The sequence below is a fragment of the Choristoneura fumiferana genome, chromosome 6 (genome assembly GCF_025370935.1).
Source record: "Choristoneura fumiferana chromosome 6, NRCan_CFum_1, whole genome shotgun sequence".
Classification (NCBI taxonomy): Eukaryota; Metazoa; Arthropoda; class Insecta; order Lepidoptera; family Tortricidae; genus Choristoneura; species Choristoneura fumiferana.
This window is the reverse complement of record NC_133477.1, coordinates 9,556,446-9,575,812: the sequence shown is the minus strand read 5'-3', so window position 1 is coordinate 9,575,812 and position 19,367 is coordinate 9,556,446. Positions and strand designations below refer to the sequence as shown.

Here is a 19,367-nt window from a genome sequence, read left to right as displayed (position 1 = left end):
GTGACATAAAAATTCATTAGCATTACACCTATTACCATACATACAGTGAGCAAGACAGGAAAGCGGAATCGCTTGCGAATAAATTTGACGAATCTAATCGAATTAGCCACAAAGCTGAGCATTAAAAGCTTTGTAATAACAACCATGTAATAATAAAAAAAAGCGGGCGATCCGTAATGTTGACAAAAGCATGGACAGAGGGAGAAAATAATTGAATTTTACTATCGACGTCCTTCTCATTATTACATTGCGGATCTAGGGTCGTGGAAATGGTAAGTTTACGAAGAAATGAAGCTTACGTTGCTACGAAAATTCGCCGCTAACCCTGGGACACGGCGGCTGAATATCAATGGCCACCTGCTTCGAGCGGAATTCTGTTAAGAAACCAACGACAAAGGGCCCGGGATTCATCCTAATGTCTCGATAAATTCACTACACTAAAATGTCCACGTGTGGCGTAATAAGCCCCTAAATTTCTATTAGATGGAAATGTTTTAACGCACATTAAGGGCCATTTTCACCAATCATTGATAAATTTTATGCAACCAGATATTTATGGTGCCGTTTTTTTGTTTTAATTTATCTGTCACAGGTATAACTTTTATCTCATCATCATCATCATCATCCCAGCGTCGTACGTCCCACTGCTGGGCACAGGCCTCCTCTCAGAACAAGAGGGCTTGGGCCGTAGTTCCCTCGCGGGCCCAGTGCGAATTGGGAACTTCACACGCACCACTTTATTGCGTCGCAGTTTTGTGCAGGTTTCTTCACGATGTTATCCTTCGCCGTAAAGGTCGTGGTAAATAAAGCTTTTTCTAAGAAACTAAATACGGAGATCGATCTTCGTTAACAACTATAACACATAATTTGTTTGCTTTCTAACACGTATAAGAAAATAATGTCAATAAACATATAAAAAAACAGAAAGTCCTTGAAAATCAGAAAAATATCACGATTATAGTACCGGGTTTTGTGGTCGTCATATTAAAAAGAGATAAATGAAATTCATGCATGCGAAATCGCAGATAATACTATAATGTTTGTGAAGAATCTCACAGCTCACTTGCTACCTAGAGTGTTACAGTTGTGAGATATCTATTATTTTAATTATGAAATAATTTGATGTAGGCCAGTAATACTTTATTGGAAACTTAATTTACAAACATAGGTAGCTTCACAATTATTTCAAGCTGCAGTAAGTACATTGCGATATTCGATCGATCATTTAAGTATAACTCGTTAGCATCGCAGCCCAGCAACGTAACTTTATGCAAACTGGTCGTCAAACGAAGTGAACACCAAGCTACTCTCTAGAGCTTTTACTCAATGACTAAGTAGTAACATAAAAGTGGTTGCCAAAGCCTTCCTTTCCTGGCGTCGTTGAAATAGAAGTGAGGTTAAAATTATAGCAGATGATGATGATGTTATCTTCTATATATACGTAAAGATAGCTTACTCATTATGCTTCGCCGTCGCAAGTGTATGGTAAATCGACCGACGCCCCATTTGGCATGATAAGATTACTGTTACTATTCTGAAACATTACTCATTTACAAAAGGATCATCTGTTGCTCACTAAGAAACTGGTTGCAATCCTTTTACTTTTCGTTCCCAATTTTAATTGGTAGTTATGAAAATATGAAATCGTACGGTTGTCATAATATGGCTTAAGATATTTATTTTCTCAAAAGATTTACAAATCACTTATACAGAAAAACAATATTAATTTAACTTAAATCTAGGTAAGCGAGGGTACCACACAAACATGGCGACCAAAAATCTATGAACTAAAGCGGATAGGTGGTAATGACGAGTAAGTTTTTAACTATAAATGACTTGCTACTGAATGCCAGAAACCAATCTTTATATATCGTTAGTTAATTATCGGTTACTTGTGAGTGGTTTAAACTATTATTACATATTATTATTTATTTATTTTGCTCGTTTTGGGATTGGAAGAAGTCATGAAAGGAGTAATTTGTTAATTTCGCCAAGATTATTATTATTACTATAATTATATGTATATTTTTTTTATTTGATATTATTATTACCTATTTTTTTATTGTTATTATAATTAGTATTAATTTGCCTCGTTCAAATATATTACAAAGTGAGATTCATGCAATTAATAAAGGAGTGCTTATTTTTTATTGTATTTTTAAAATATGCTGTTTAAAAACCATGATTGACTTTGCATCTTTGACTTCCTTCTATAATTTATTTTAAGTTTGAACTCCTTCGTACATGATGTTCTTTTTCCCATAAAGTGTTCTGGGCGGACGGAGTATTATATTGTTAGCTTGCCGAGTGCGTGTTCTTTGTAGTTGTGATCGTTTCGTGAAAGTTATATGGCTGCGTGTATCTTTATTTATTATTTTTCTTATTAAGACGCTGGTGTTATACATGTAGGTTTGTGAGATATTGAATATTTTAGTTTCCTTGTACACGGTGCGATATCATCCATCTGATATTATTATAAGTCGAATACAGTACATTGGGTTCGGTTAATTTAATAACAGTTAAGTATTAAATCAATATTTTTAAATGAATCATTTTATATGAAAGAAATAAAGAGAGAGTACATATATCGATGGCCCAAACGAATAAACGTGTAATCGTTACAGTTTGTATTTTCGAGTTGTTCAATGATTTGTTTTCTAACTAACAAACTGGGACGTTAGTATTTTCAGTTTTACAGTATCTAATTAATTGTTTGTTGAAATTTGGAACCGAAATTTCTGATGTTATGATTGTCTGCTATGCTTACTGTTATGGTTCACTTTACATTATGTACAATAAAATTGTGAATTATGCACAATGTAAACCAGACTGCAAGCCAGTACCAAGTAAACAAACAGTACGTATGCAGAATACGAGTACGTATTTATTCAGCGTACTGTTTGAAATTGGAACACCCCAATCACGTTTTGTTCTTTTAGCTGTTATTTTATCGTTGTGGACCCTTTGCTGGTGTTTTTTTCTTTATTTTTAACTGCGTAGAGCTCGTTCAAAAGAGAACGTTACGTAAACATTCGTTTCATGGCTTTACTTTGCTTTTTGATCCTTTATTTCTCTGCTATGCATGTAGTTTAGCGAGATATTATGCTTTATAGTAAGGACTTTAGTTATCTGTTTTGCTATGTATGAATATTAACTTCTCTAAAAATAATGATCTGGTTTAAAAACTCTTTAATAGTGATGCTTCTTTTTTTACCTAACTTCACGACGGAGAGAAAGATAAAGTTATAAATTAGGTAGGTATATGTAGAGTTAAAAAGAATTAAAACTTTATTTTGAGGATAAGCTGCAGTAGTTTTATATTTAATAATTTCTCCTCCTCCTCCCCCTAATCATTTCTCCTTCTCCTCTACATCCACACTTTAAGATAATAATATGGTAACATGGTGAACGGTTGTTAGTTAACATCTGGTACAGTCACCAGCACCAATATCTGACACAACAAGCTTGCATAAATATCTGATACGACTCTATTTCTAGGGACGGAAGGACGTGTCAGATATTTTTGCACGCTCCGCTGTGGCAGATATTAATGCTGGTGACTGTAGCATGGTAAAAGTTTGTTTTGCTCTATCATGAACTCTAATTGAGTCCTAAACGCGTCAGCGTAATTGTTTATAGTTTATTTTCGACTAAAGAGTCTTTTATTTAATTATTAAAAGTTAGTTAGTCTTTAATTTAAAGTTCTTTTATTTGTCATGACAGTAAATTTATATCAGATTGATGTTGTTTTTGCTCTGATGATGAACTCTGATTGAGTTAAACATAATTATAAATGTGTCAGCAAAGTTATTGTTTATGGTCCATTTCCTTTAATATTAGATTGTACAACAAGAGCATAAAACGAGCCATTTTACCCGAGAACATTCATTTAGCCACCCGAGCCGGTACTGCAAGGGTGGATAGACACGTCGAGGGGAAAATGGGTTTGATGCTCGAGTAATACACTCTGCTTTTCACTTTGACGGCGAGTAAATGAAATAGCAACAGTGGAAACAATTGTTCAGCCACTATGTACCTTTTATTATTCATGCATTACTATATAATCATATTTTTTTTGTTTTATTGATTTATATTGATTAATTTGATTGATTTTTAGTTTTATATAAAATAATTATGTTGGTTTTCGGGTCTTGGGTGTTTAATATGTATTTTTTTAAATAATTATTGTAAAATTAATATGTAGAAACTTAGAAATTTTACTTTATGCACTAGAGCATAAATACGAACTTTACGAGCATGAGAAGTGAAAAAGTATTTTATTTAACTGATATCATAAACGGAAACGCGTGGTTGTTAAAATTTGTCATGACAGTATTAAATCAGATTGTTTAAAATAAACTGTTCAAGAGTTGGAATCAAATCACGGAGAGATCATAAATTCGAGAAGTTTGCTCGGTCATTAGGACCCCAAGGACCGACAACCTCTGGCCCATGCCGAGATGAGGCGAGCTTTCTAATTTCCGCATATCACTTACGCTGAATGAACACAGACCTGTATTTTTTGATCGAATGCTCTGTAAAGTCGAAAGTGTTCGAGAAGTTAAATAACGTTTCGTCATTTTTGACGGTATTACTAAACTTTACGTTATTTTGCTGTGTTTTCTGTACTGATTACTATATATGGGTTGGTGTTTAATATAAAAGAGTCATTTTAATGTATTGTTATTAAAGTACACTATAATATAGCTCGATCATGTTTACTTTTATTGTTACAAGTAAATTTGCTATAATAGTTGGTTTGTGTCATGTGCCTCATTTGTGTTCATAGTGCCGCGTGGCATCCGAGATAGAGATTAGTACCATGACAAAATTGTATATCTTACTCTTACTTGAATTTTATATTGTATGATATTATTATTATTATTTTTTACATTCCTTGCTAGTAGTGTCTTACTCGGTACAACGAAGGTTATTATTTTATTATATTAGAAGTAATTTGATGATTTTAGAAATTCAGAACAAATTGTGCTACAATAAACAATTGTAGTAGACAATTTAAATATGAAAAACTTATATCGCTAACTTATCACTGATCACTGATCATATAGTGCACAAAAAAGAAAGGGTTTATGGTACCCATAGGGCACAGGGTCGGCCTATTTGGCCAAACTATGCCATTATTCCTTAATTACGGCTCCTTCCGCCCCTTTGATTTAATTAATCGATTGAGTTTTAGAGGATATCGTGTGGAATTTATAGATATGGCCGAGTATAGAATTGTCTTTGATACGAGTTTGTTCGATCCCGGATGATCAGAGATTAAGAGGGGATTCACACGTTTGTGATTTTAGATTTTGAGAGTATTGTTAAGCAAAAGCGAATGTTAGCAAAAGCCCACGAGATAAATAAGCTGGAGAGCCTATAAACATCCCACTGCTGCTGGTCACAGACCTCCCCGAATAAGACAGCTTGGGCTGTAATTCCCACGCAGATCCATTCTGGTTAATCGTGGATTGGGAAAATCAAACGTACCATTGAAGTCCTTTAAAATTCAGTGCCGGTTTCTTTGCAATTGAAAGGAGAAATTGACTAAGTGTCATTTTTTTAAGACAGTGAATTAGGTATATACATGTTTGGAATCAGTAAAATTTACTTATTCCAAACATGTTTATGTAATGTCAACCAATAGATCTGGCAGTTAGATTGAAATTCTGAAATGTTGGCTCCTACGGATATCTCCAAAAGTTAAATCGTTATAGATAGAATAAACCATAATAGATATAACTCACTATCTTAAAAAAATGTCGCTTTGTCAATTTTTCCTGTTAAGCGTCGAAATGTAATTTTGCACATGAATTTCGAAAACCGAGAAGTGCAAGCCCGGGTGCGAATCCACGATCTTCTGCTTAGATTTTGATTTGACAGCTGTCGCCTTCTACCTTCTGAACATTTCTAAGCTAACCTACACGTATTCTGTAAAGCAGGGCAATTTTGATAATATATTTTTATAACTATATTTTCATATGAGTGTGGCAGTATATTGGGTTTTTATTTTACCCATAAAGCCCGTCCAAACCACTAGGTTTATTATTGCTGATATTAATTAACGATATTAATGTATAAGTAATATGTGAACTGATAACTATAATTAATAGCGAGATGGATACCCGTGGCTCGCGTCGCGTGTCCACCGCCATTAACATTATTGCTACTGCGGCCTCGTCAATCGCGTCATCACGAACACAGTGTAGGTATACCTAACCCAGTAACATATAACACATAAAATATGTACAAGCTCGTTGAACTTATACTCGCCCAAGCGCGCCCGTCGAAAAAGTTGAAAGTAGCGTCCCATAATTCTTCAATATAGAGAAGAAAACTAAAAGTACTCATAAAATATTGCTACTATAGTCAAGCGCTCTACCTTAATGAGACTGTTAATACGAAAGTGGCGCCCTCATTCATTATTTACTATCAGACTGTACTGCTTGAGTGATTTAGTGCTTTGTTCATTTAAATCACTTAGTCACGTCCCACTGCTGGCAGCAGACCTCTGAGATTGAGAGGACTAAGGCTATAGTTTCTGCGCATGCACAATGCGGAATAAAAACTTCCCACACACTATTGAATTGCTTAACAGGATTCTTTATGTGTTTCATTAAAAAGCTTATTGGTAAATTTCAAAAGTTATTTCACATATGAATTCCGAAAAGCTCAAAAGTGAAAATCCGGGTTCGAACCAACCATTCACTGCTTGAGTTCAGAGGCCAACCACCACCACAGTTTTTCTATACTGTTGTAATTTTTACTATTGTTAGCAGATTGTATACTAGATTTTTACTGTGATTATGGTCAGTATTTCTCGTATCATTGTAAATTATTAACTAATGGTGCATTAGCTCAAAGCCCCGAATTCAGTTCAAATTTTGATACTATCAGTATTTTGCTACCATGGACTTAAGGAGAAAATATAGCTACTTATTTGGTTAAACGATCGTGAGTGACGTTTGCAAGAGGGAATTTTATTATTATTACGTATGTTATATTTCTTTTAATTTATTCCAAAAATATAAACTGAAATCCATAAATAAAAATATACGAAATAGGGTCATTCACGGCGAACTTTACAAAATGAGGTTTTGCAAGATAGCCACGTCAGTCAAGTTTTGGTCACATTCGTTTAGATCTTTGTCGCACGTTGTTTGTAAAGTAGTATAATGACAGTTTACAACACTAAGGGCCTGTTTCACCACTTGTCGACTAACTTTAAGTGTCAGATAAAAAGTAATGCCATCTTTGTTTAAAAACAGGCCCTAACACTTAAAGTTAGTACAAGTGGTTAACAAGCTTATTACTGATGTTCCTATTTGTTTTTTTTTTTTGGTACCCCAAATGAATACCTACGTGGCGTAATGTAGACAAGAGTTTGTTCGCTAAATGCCAGCTTGTTTGGATTCCCCCGAGTAGAGCTCGGATGTGTGGACCAATCGAAACTAGAATCGAACTGCCATTACAGAAACAGACAGATGTCGAGGACTCGAGTGCATGCTCCTGTCAGTTCTCGAGTTTTGGGAGTCAAACTTTGTTACACAGGTAATTCAGTACATACATATAGGGACTTATCTGAAGTATAGCCATCAATTTAACATATTGTTTGATGTCATAATCTCGTGCATGTCAATTTATGATGTTGTTCAGGTACAAAAAGCGAGTCAACCAAGGAGACTATGTATTAATTATTGATTTATAATTGTACTAGCTGTTGTCTGCGACTTTTTTTAGTTTTATATCTTACATACTCGCAGTAACATCAAGATGTTACTATAGATACCGTGTTAGGAGGTCCCGCTTCTCTACATATAACTGCAAATTGTTATATAAATAATACGAAATAAATATTTATGTTAAACATACTTTGTATCTCATGGGAACGGTGCAACGTTCTGGGAATAAAATGATCCAAGTGGGTTTTTGCGTGTTGGAGCAACAAACATCCAAATATCCCAACTTTAGTACTGATAATATTAGTAAGATTATCATAGATATTGGCAATGCAACAGTACCAGTACAGTACTTGTTGTTGGGGGGAATCGAGTTGTTAAGGTACAACGTCAATTAAGCCCAACTGTTTATACTACTTATACGGTGCGATTCTGGAAACTTAGGAGAAATAGGGAGATTAGTGTTCATTTGTTTTTAATCATTTCGTCGTGTGAGATGTGGGTCATAAGTGTTAGGTACTAATCTTCATTTAAAAACTTAATTTAATAATAGTTTTAATTAAATCTATAGAGAGACAACAACGTACTTATTTAACACGCAGTTCATGGTTGGCTTTCTGTTAAAGCTCGTCTCGACAAGAAACCACAGATTGGTTCAAAACAGGGCCGACATACCTTGAATTTGACTATCAACACATGAATGGTCCGTGAATCTTATTGAAATAATTCTCTGCATGTTTCACGTAAACACGACGGCAAAGGACTCGTGTTGTAGCAAACAATATATTATATGTCGTACAAGACCAACTTTACGAACACCACAAGAAACACTGACAAGAAGGGTGCAGCATGTTATGTTATATACCTATCATTTACTTGAGTTGTGTAGGGACTTACACGTTTCTAGATTCTCAATGCGCATACAAGGTGTTAATTAAATAAGTGAAAACCTCAGACACCCCGAATATATTTTTTTCATTTTAATTTAGTTCATTGCATTAATTTTCGAATACCTTCATTATTTTTTAAATATTCGCGAGTTTTGCTAATTCAATAATTTTATCCAATTTCTAACTACACTTTTTTGTACATTTGTACTTATTTGTCAGTTGTGTCGCCGTTTTTTACCCCCGACGCAAAAAGAGGGGTGTTATAAGTTTGACCGCTATGTGTGTCTGTCTGTCTGTCTGTGGCACCGTAGCTCTTAAACGGGTGGACCGATTTGAATGCAGTTTTATTATTTGAAAGCAGATTTTCTAGCGATGGTTCTTAGACATGTTTTATCAAAATCGGTTTAGCCGTTTTTGAGATATTGAACTTTGAAGTGGCAAGGTGGGGGTTTTCCAACTTTTTGTTGGTTAGGTTAGGTTCTAATTAAGACTTCGGTTACACGCTCACTCTAGGGTCAGTTCGGTTCATCAGTGGTTTTGTGTCATTCAAATCGGATCACGAATATTATTAAAAACATTTGGCTGCGGTTACACTCTAATTCTCGTGTAATATTCACAGAATGACGACAGAATTGGTGGTAAGACCTTGTGCATGGTCCGCCCGGATTGCTACCACCATCTTGCTCGCTAATCCTGCCGAGAAGCAGCAGTGCTTGCATTGTTGTGTTTCGGCGTGCAGAGTAAGACAGCCGATGAAATTACTGGCACTTAGGCCCCATCTTAGGCCTCTAGGTTGGCAACGCGTCTGCAATACCCCTGGTGTTGCAGATGTTTATGGGCGGTGGTGATCACTTATCATCAGGAGACCCACTTGCTCGTTTGCCATCCAGATGAATAAAAAAAAGAATTATCGTGTAATATTCACGGAGTGACGGACTGATGGTCCGAACTGACGAAAATTAAGCTCTCTCTTAGAATATCCTAGGGCGTTTTAGATCATTCATTTTTACCAGAATTACGGACTTACCTGACGCCAGACTGAGCGTGTAACCGCAGCTTTTGATTTTGATCAGTCTGGACCATCAGTCCGTCAGCCTGAAAGGATTACTTACACGGTAATACTGTCGTCATTCAAACCAGAATGGGCTGAACGTGGACTAAACTGACGCCAGAATGAGCTATAATATAACCGAAGTCTTTGAAGAAAATCGAACTGACAGCAAAACGGCCAATATTAAATGATCTATCATCACCATCCTATTCCTATACCTTTCCTTTGTTTATTCCTTTGTTTTTATCAAAAACGTGTATAGAGCCATGTTATTTTGTTTTGAGGATTAAAGTTTCTATCTATTGTTGCATTGGTCACTTTTAGACTGGGCATAATACAACATTAGATATTAGCAAAAAAAACGGCAATAAAAAATCAAATTGGTTGCATGGGAGCCCCCTTAAATATTTATTTTTTACGAGTATTAATTTAATTATTTATTTTTAAAGTGATTTTACAACTACAGATTCTGTGAATATTTCAAGCGTCTACCTGTTGCCGTTATTACTATCGAGCAAAAAACGGCGAAAAAATCACGTTTGTTGTTGGGAGCCCTTGGGTACGGAACCCTTAAACAGGATTTAAAAACACAAACACAATCGATTCTACTGTCGATACCTATTCAGCAACTACTCTCTGATTTACAGTTATTTAACTAACTGAGTGTTGTTGTGTTGTTAGGTAAATATTACTCGTGTGTGTTAGCGTGACAAGTCAATGTTGTTGTTTCAGTGAGAGGCAAGGAAGGTATGTGGGGCGGGGGTGCGCAGTGCGTGCACGCCTCGCTGCCGCGTGCCGCGCGCCAGCCTGCGCCCACGCTCAGCGGTGCAATAGCAAGCCGCCGCCCGCCCAGGTATCTCAACATCACATTTTATTATTATTCATTTTATCATCTTCTTCTTCAACCATTATCCACCCAATGCTCAGTGTAGGTATCTTCTAATGCACGCCATTCCGTTCGGTCTTGTGCCCTTCGCATCCAGTTCTTCCCAGCCACTCTAACAAGATCGTCAGTCTAAGGCATCGGTTGCCTACCCACATTTCTGTGTCCCGTTCTTGGCTCCACTCAAGCACCCGTCTACTCCACCTGATTTATTTTATAAACTAAACTAATTATATTATGCCTACGGCCCAAGGCCGAGCCATGCGTTCAAGCCTGCACCACATTTATTGCAATTAGGGCCTACGATAGCTAACGTGGTTTGCACGGAGCGGGTGTAGTGGACACCTATTGAAAAATAGTATGAGCAGAGTTATAACTGTACCCACCCCCGCTCCGTGTACCAGCGCCAACTGCGTAGGCCCTAAGGTGATGATAGGGTAATTGAAAATTTTCGAACTAAAAACTTTTCTCCTTGTATAGGTATTTCTTGTCGTTGACATTTGAAGTGATGCTAAATAATGTTAACCGATGACGTAAGTCTGGGCTATTATGATAAGATCAAAGATAGTCAATAATAACAAGAAGCAGCAGTTGCTCTGATAGTAACATTAGCCACATAGCTAGTTTTTCTGTGAATACATCAATAATACATCGCTTGACTTGAATCATTACACGGTTTTAAGCTAGTTATGCATATTTTTTGTGGTATTTGATACATCTTAGCAAAATCTTTGATTATCTCCAAGATTGCTACATATAAGCTGTCTCTGCTTTCTGCGCTGAAACAGATTTCAAACTAAAAATCGCTCTCCTGAAATGTATTACCTAATTACAGAGTTATGTTATTCTTCACTAACTGGAGGCACCGAAATTAGAAGCAATAAAGATTTATTAAGGACACCTTTTTATAAAAATAAGAGTAATTTTGGATGTTTCAATGTTTACTAGTTAGTACGTCATGCTTTGGGATAAATGACGATCGTACTCATTAAAGCTTGGAAAACCATACCTGTATACATAGAGCTTAAAACGTGTTAGCACATTATAATGGTTGGCGTTAGTTGGATATGTGTGATGTTTTTTGATATTTACGGATATTTACGTGCAAGAAATGGGGGATGGGGAAATATACATCTGTCGCAATAACTGAGTTGTTTTCCAGCGGAGAAGCATAAATGGTTTAAACTTTCATGATTTTCACTTTTAACTATTACTCCACCCTACACTACAATGCAATGACATGATGATTTCGTGACACAACTTTCTTCATGTTTAATACCTTTTTGTTATGCTACGTTACTTTGTCACGAATAAATGATTTCTATTTCAATGTAATGTCACTGAAACATCTAGGTAAACATTACTCGTTTCGTGACAAGTCCCGGGTGTTTTAATGGTTTCGAGTAGCATTTTATTTAAAGCTTTTTATTTAAAGCTTTTTTTCTATGACTTTCAGACCACTACCCCCTTCGCCGACGTTAGTGGCGCAAATCGACTCTTCAGTGGCGTGTCTTTGGCTCCTGACTCCTTTGTCGGCCGGCACGGCGGTGGTCGCCGTTCTGGTCGCTGTAACTACCAACAACTGGCTGCACACCGAAGAAAACATGCTCAACCCTTCTTACAATGGCACAGGGAGGCATAGCCTCGTCGCCAAACATACTGTATCCGGCTTGTGGAGGCTCTGTCACACAGATCGTAAGTAGTTCTAATGAAGTACCTGTATTGCTTCTAAATTAGCTCAACAGCTATTACGGCTGTTAGTAACTCTGAATAAAATATTTCTAGTCAAAATACCACAAACAGGACTTATCACGCTAAAACACACGAGTAAAATGGGATAGGTTGACAAATTAAAATGGCCAAGTGCGGGTAGTTCGAAGGACTCGCGCTGCTAGGCATACTTGACACCCCACACTTCCACTGGCACTGTAACGTAGTCGAAACGACGAGATAATATTACTAAAACTAGCGTGATAAGTTCTGTTTGTGGAATTTTGACTATGAGTGAAAATCACGAAAGTTTAAAACGTTATAAAAGATTTCTTCTGAAGTTGCTGTTAGCTCATTTTGGGAAATTGCGGCTTTTCATCCAAAATATTTTTCCCAAATGATTTATGTCCCAACAGTTTCATATGGACCAACGATTTTATTTTATTTATTTTTCGGTATCTCCAATCTCTCGTCCCCTTTCAGGCGTCGAGTCCAAATCCTTCTTTTCGTCAACCATTCGTTCCAATTGTCCATCGGCTTCAACCAACTCGGACTCCGACACACCTTTACTCGAACCTGAAGCAGACAAATTTAAGGCACGGAACACTAACAATACTATTTCGTTTGATCGGACTTTGCATTCTGCGGTCAAGTTCACTTTCTCACGTTCAACCTCTTCCGTTGAAACTTCATTTGCACAAAATGAGATTGTGTCATATGTTTTATTCGGGATATATTTCAGGACTATCCTGTAGAATCAATGTAGAATCCTATGGGTTAGTTTAGGTTACTTTTGTAACAATCTTACAGTTAAAATAAAATCGTTCGTCCCAAACGGCGAAAAATCGTCACCGTAGAAGGTAAAGTTGTCACATTTGATATCACATTTGACGCTATTTATATTGCTTACCATTTCCACCATACCGTGATAAGGCCAGCCAAAACAATGATAGCCCTTACAGCCACAACCTTAGCTATACAGCTTAGCAAATCAGTGATAGAAGAACAGCCTTAATATTCAATGGTCACAACCATATCAAAATCACAGCAGCACACAGAGCGCATAGAATGTGCCGTCGAAACTTCCGCACGTCGCGGTCTACAATGCGTCTGTTTCCGCAGCAGGAAATGCATTGTACGACGCTCCCATAGTAACTACACCAGCCGCCCCACTTCCATTCCATTTGCAAAGTCCGCTGATGCGTCCGTTAACTGTCCCCGACGTTTATGAATACTTCATTTCCTATAGTTACATTTTCAGTATTAAAATTTGATTTCGGTCGGTATTTATGTGGAGCAGCTAGGTAGGTAGGTACTAGGTATGTTACGTTGTGGGTGAAGAACTGTGCGGATGTAGATGTAAAGTTTTTCTATTATTCTACACATACACACAAATATCACGCCTGTATTCCCAAATGGGGTAGGCAGAGCGCACGAAACGTTACCGCTTTGGAGCTACTTTTAGCAATTTTAGGTTTTAAGTTCGACAAAAACGGTACAATAGTGACAGGTTGCTAGCCCGTCGCCTATGGTATACCTAACCTATATCCTCGGTCGCCTCTTACGACATCCACAGAAGAAATGGAGAGGTGTAATTCTAACCCGACACCACACGCGTATTATTCAATTACGAGTATTTACGAGTTACGAGTACAACTGTAATTATAGCTGCAAAAAACGCACGGAATGCACTTAACCAGCGGCTCTACAAGCTGTAGATCATACAAATATTTCAAAATGCCTCTTCCCCCACACACAACCTTTATTTTATGGCTCTAGCATTTTGAAAAAAAATACAGAAATTGTATTCAAATTACATTATTCGAATTTTATTTTAAATTGAATGTACCTATAACTACGTATACTTTGTTCTTTACAATAAAGGTTACAATTTAAATCTAAAGCATGACATTTTCCTAACAAAGTGTGAAGAAAAGGAGCGAAAGTTATGCAAGCTCAAAGCGGTGACCATATCCGAATGTATGCCTAAGGTCACTAGGAGCTATCTCCACCTAAAACCTAGTATTAAAATAAATAATTTCATGTTTTATTCTTTTCCATTTCAGCTGGCAGTTCAGTGTTTCGATGTGTGGACATCCCTTACTTCCCCTTATCGCGGTACGCACCAGATCCTATCGACTCAACTAATGCTATACCTTGTAAGTTTTTCGTATAATCTACTATAGAAATATGATAAAATTAAATTTAGACTGTTTAAAAGTTTCCAAGGATCGAATGCGTGAGTTGAATTAGGTTTCTACACTAACATTACAAAGATAAATTAATTGCCTGTGTTTGTTGGATAGAAATGAATAAACTCAAAACTTTGATTAATGTCAGTAAGAATTTTATTTTAATGTGTATAAGAACCTAAATTTAAAGTATGACTGTGAAAAGTATGACACGGCACGGAATGCCGAGGACCTAGGTTCGATTCCCAGCGCTGGTCTTATTTTTCTGGTTTTTCTGTGCATCTATATTTCAGTTTGTATTTTCGATATAGGTTTTACGGGATGACCGTAAAAGTAACAAAAAATTGGAATTTAAATAAAAATACAAAAAGATTCCAAAAAAACAATCTTAATTTGATTGCTTTATAACGATATCTCTTGTCCGGGTGAGCGGTTAGTTCCGATGGAGTGCCGAAAAGTTTCTCGATGAGGGCTGCGGCATAGATGTCGCTAGTGTCGCTGCTTAAGTGGCTAAATAAGAAACAACACAAGCTGAGATATGAGGTGCATAGGAGAAATTCGTGTCTGTATCGTTGTCCAGCGGTGGTGTAGCGGTATAGCACACGGCACGGAATGCCGAGGACCTGGGTTCGATTCCCAGCGCTGGTCTTATTTTTCTGGTTTTTCTGTGCATCTATATTTCAGTTTGTATTTTCGATTTAAGCAGTTTATTTTCTAGACTAGACCTAGATGTGGCAATTAACTTTGAATAATGTTGATTGCCGTGGTGGCCTAATGGTTTGACCTATCGCCTCTCAAGCAGAGGGTCGTGGGTTCAAACCCCGGCTCGCACCTCTGAGTTTTTCCAAATTCATGTGCGGAATTACATTTGAAATTTACCACGAGCTGCGGTGAAGGAAAACATCGTGAGGAAACCTGCACAAACCTGCGAAGCAATTCAATGGTGCGTGTGAAGTTCCCAATCCGCACTGGGCCTGCGTGGGAACTTTGGCCCAAGCCCTCTTGTTCTGAGAGGAGGCCTGTGCCCAGCAGTGGGACGTATATAGGCTGGGATGATGATGATGATGAATGTTGAGATTAAAATTATTGATACACACGCTCATTACTAGCTTGCTAATAAGCATGTTCATAAGCATGCTAATACCGGCAGTACCTGTATGCCGCTAAAAAGTATGCTTAATAGTAGCGCATCCTATACACACATGCTAGCGGATAGCATTTGCTCAATAGTAGCATGCTTTCGTGCTAGTAACTAACATGTGTAACAGTACCTTAACAATAGTTCTTCTGACGCATTGTAGTGCGTTTAGATATTGTTTTAATTTTAATGTGTGGCGCCATCTTTTGTTTGACAAACAGCTGAACTATCTCGAAAGACACCGAGCGCTATTCACTCACTCGGCCAGGTACTTTACCCCGAATTGAGATATGATAATATAATTTCAGATGTAGTAACCCGTTCTGCTGCTCCGCTGCTACTGGCTGTACTGACGCAGGCGTTCGGTGCTCTCTGTTGCGTGTTAGGCCATTGCGTCAAGGGCCGACGACTGTGCACGTTCATTGCTGGAGTGCTGTTCATTATATCTGGTAAGATGCTAAAATAAAGCATGTAGCGCCATCTGGGGGATATTAATGTACACTCTATCTGATTGGTCCGTGTTTTTTTAATATCTACATATATCAAAGACTCGCATTAATTATTTAAAAGCTATGGGCCTAGCTCACTTTCACTGCGCACCTAAAATGACCGAGTAGAATTAAGGATTTAACTAATAGAGTGGAAGTAGCCTATAAGTTTTATGAAAAAAAAACCACCCAAGTAGATTCTGACCAGCAAGTCGTGAAGCAAAAAAATGGCGGAGAATTAAAAAAAAACAGGATTGACCAGTGGGATTGACAATACATTTCACAGCACACACAAGCAATTGCAATCATTTGTAGAGACAGCACAGATTTATCCTTAAAAAGATTGACTACCTATAATTGATTTATTTATCACGGACACTGATGATAGAATGGTCCAAATTCCTTTTTTGTTATTTTGTCCTTTTCGCTCACGTATTCGTACTTTTCGTACGAATGTGATGACCTAGCTTTACATTTTTCATAATTCAATTCAAATCAAAACTACCTAACTACTTTTAGAATTGCCAGAATAAGGTTTACTTTACATTGCTTGTGTCAGGACTCGCTGGTCAGACTATATTACGACGGTTTCTGCACTTTGATTGGATAACTTTATGAATCAGTCAGGCCAGTAGGCTTTATGAATAGGGCAAGCAATTATGTTCGTTATTGATACTCATAGTAAAGGCATAAAGTTTCATGGCATAGTGGTTTATAAAAAAGTATAATAGTATCATAATTTTAATAACTTAACTAAACTTGTTCCATGTTGGGAATGCATGAAAAATTATCGCAAAAAGACTATTGCTAGCATAGTGTAACTATCAATCACTCAAAAGTTGCGGAATTGGATAGCCCAAATAATCGATCACTCTATTGGTCAAATTCCACTATGGCGGTTGCTATTCTACATATATTCTATATTATGCTATATTCGTATTATTCGTACATTTTTTTGTTTTTTTTTTTCAGCTAAATCGAGTGATGTTTACTCATTCGCATTCGTAATTTATGTATAAAGTTTTCTACGTTGTAAAATTATGTTTTACTGTTTTATTTGGGCTGTAGTTTTTTCATCTTAATATTTTTTATCTTAATATTTACTTTGCCAGCATTTTGCAAACTTTTCGCTGAGTTGAGTGGTATTAACTTTTCAAATTACTAGCATTACTATCACGAACTAAATCCTTAAAGATACAAATAATTAAGGATGTTAAGCAAAGTTTTCTTATACCGAAATCTAGATTGTGCCAAGTTCATGATGCGTTCTCATAAATACCTACTTAATTCTCTTTTTTGTCAATTTCAGGACTGATAATGCTGACCGGAATCGTCATGTACATATCAGTCTTCAAGTCGCAAGTTAATCACAAACTACACTACATGACGTTTTTCGCAACCCCGCGGATGTCGTACAGCTACGGCTACTCTTTTGGGCTGTACATAAGCGGCTTCATTGCCGTAGAGTTAGCGGGCACCTCAGCCATTTTTCTGTTCCTTCAATGGTACCAAAAAGACTGGATAACAGAGCTCACAGAAAAAGCCAAAGCCGATGGCCGGGCCTGGGATCGGGAATATGCATTCTCAGATTTTAGAGAGCGAGATTCATCACTTTTAGAGCGACGGATGATGAAACGGGACACCTACCCGCCGAGCGGGTCCTCCGCCGCAACGCCGCGAGAGCGTCGTCGATTCGTTTTCGATGGGGACGACATGCCACACTGTTCTATACATAAAAATAGAAGAATAAATTTAAGTTCAGCATCATTGAAAGATCTATCTACTTCAACGTTGTATGGCTTCCCCGCTGCGCCACGGCCGACAGCGTGTGACAATTACTTTGAGGAGTTCAAAGAGGTCCCTCAGAGTGCAAATACGTTGAGTGGTCTGAGGAGCGCTTCGATATTTCAGTCGCAGACGTCAGTTGCGAGTGGAAGGTTCTTGGACACTTCCGCTGTGGAGCCTCCGCCTTCCCGGGAGGAGGAGCTAGTGACTTTTGGCGCTGGGGCCAGAGTGTGTGCCGGGGACGCGGCGGAACCCGCGCCACGGCACGACCGGGCCGTCGGCACCGACCCCTACCGGCGCACCACACCCGTCTGATCCCACACCCCCTACACCTCCACCAAAAAGCATATCGTTGAGTGATAAGTGACAATTCACGTACTGTTTGAGTCAGTGTACGTCGCACATAAGGTGCGAGCTAGAATTTAAGAACAGTGATTTTCGAATTTATGAGCGTGCGTGAATAGCATTTTGTTATTAGTTAATTTTTAACTGTTACATTTCCTGAAATAAACACTGCCATTGTGTATGTTGGTTGTTGGATTTCTTTTCTGTCCTGGTTTTAACCAATTTACACTAGTGTGTTCGTTGATTGTGTTAATTGGATTGAAATTAATATGGTAGGCATTATAGCTAATGTAATGAGAAAAGTTTTAGTTTTGTCAGTTTTCTGTGAAAACCGTAAGTGTCATTTTCGATAAGCTAGTCGAGTTGCAAAGCTAAAAGGCAAGGCCTCACAGAAAGCTATTATAACTTACCTATTATGTCTATCTTACCTGTTTTAAGAATTTATGTACAACGCGATATGCAACAAAAAATTAATTTTAATTTTTTGAATTGAGCACGCCAGGCTTTGCCGATTATTAATTTATTTATTTCAAAGAAACTTACACAGCATAACAGTAAAACAAAGACAAACACAGGGATGAGAGAAAGAAATTTAATGACAAATACAACAAAATAAAAAGTATATAACAAAACAAAAAAAAACTAAGTACAGGTGGATACACGTGCATACATCATCTCACAGAACCTTAAACATTCATCTCATCACATACACTATTCCAACGATCAGCAAACACGTCGCACTCTGGAGCTGATGCGAGAAGGCCATTAAGAAGGCACTGCGCACGAACCAGCGGCGATTGCCTACGAGCAATGTTGCTCGCAGTATTGATTGTATGAATATTAAAGATAGTGTATGAGCAAATAGAAAGCTATTGCGCTGACTTGAGGCGCTGACCATATGGTGGCCGTGTTTTTTATCGCCATCTCGCGGAAACTATGCAATTTCCAGGGATATAACCTATCTTATGTCCTTCCCCGGGCCTCAAACTATCTGTGTACCTAATTTCATCTAAATCAATTCAGCGGTTTTGACGTGACGGAGCGACAAACAAACAGACTTACAAACTTTTGCATTTATAATATTCGTGGGATGTGTGTGTCCTCTTGTTCTGAGAGGAGGCCTGTGCCCAGCCGTGGGACGTATATAGGCTGGGATGATGATGATGAAGTGTGTTTACGCAGACAAATTCGTCGAATACAGCT

At 37.6% G+C, this 19,367-nt stretch overlaps 1 protein-coding gene across 3 annotated transcripts in view; it reads left to right on the top strand.

Annotated features, from left to right (window-relative positions):
- Positions 1-18,345, top strand: part of stg1 (stargazin-like protein) — a 76,186-nt gene extending 57,841 nt beyond the window's left edge. For 2 of the 3 annotated variants that reach the window (XM_074088628.1, XM_074088627.1), the window contains exons 2-6: positions 10,356-10,476; positions 11,963-12,201; positions 14,283-14,375; positions 15,855-15,995; positions 17,344-18,345. In XM_074088628.1, the coding sequence (XP_073944729.1) occupies positions 10,373-10,476; positions 11,963-12,201; positions 14,283-14,375; positions 15,855-15,995; positions 17,344-18,134 (1,368 nt within the window). In that variant the 5' untranslated portion in view covers positions 10,356-10,372 and the 3' untranslated portion in view covers positions 18,135-18,345. Of the gene's footprint in view, positions 1-7,379; positions 7,555-10,355; positions 10,477-11,962; positions 12,202-14,282; positions 14,376-15,854; positions 15,996-17,343 lie in introns of all 3 variants that reach the window. The other variant, XM_074088626.1, reaches the window with a different exon arrangement.
- Positions 18,346-19,367: the final 1,022 nt, after the last annotated feature.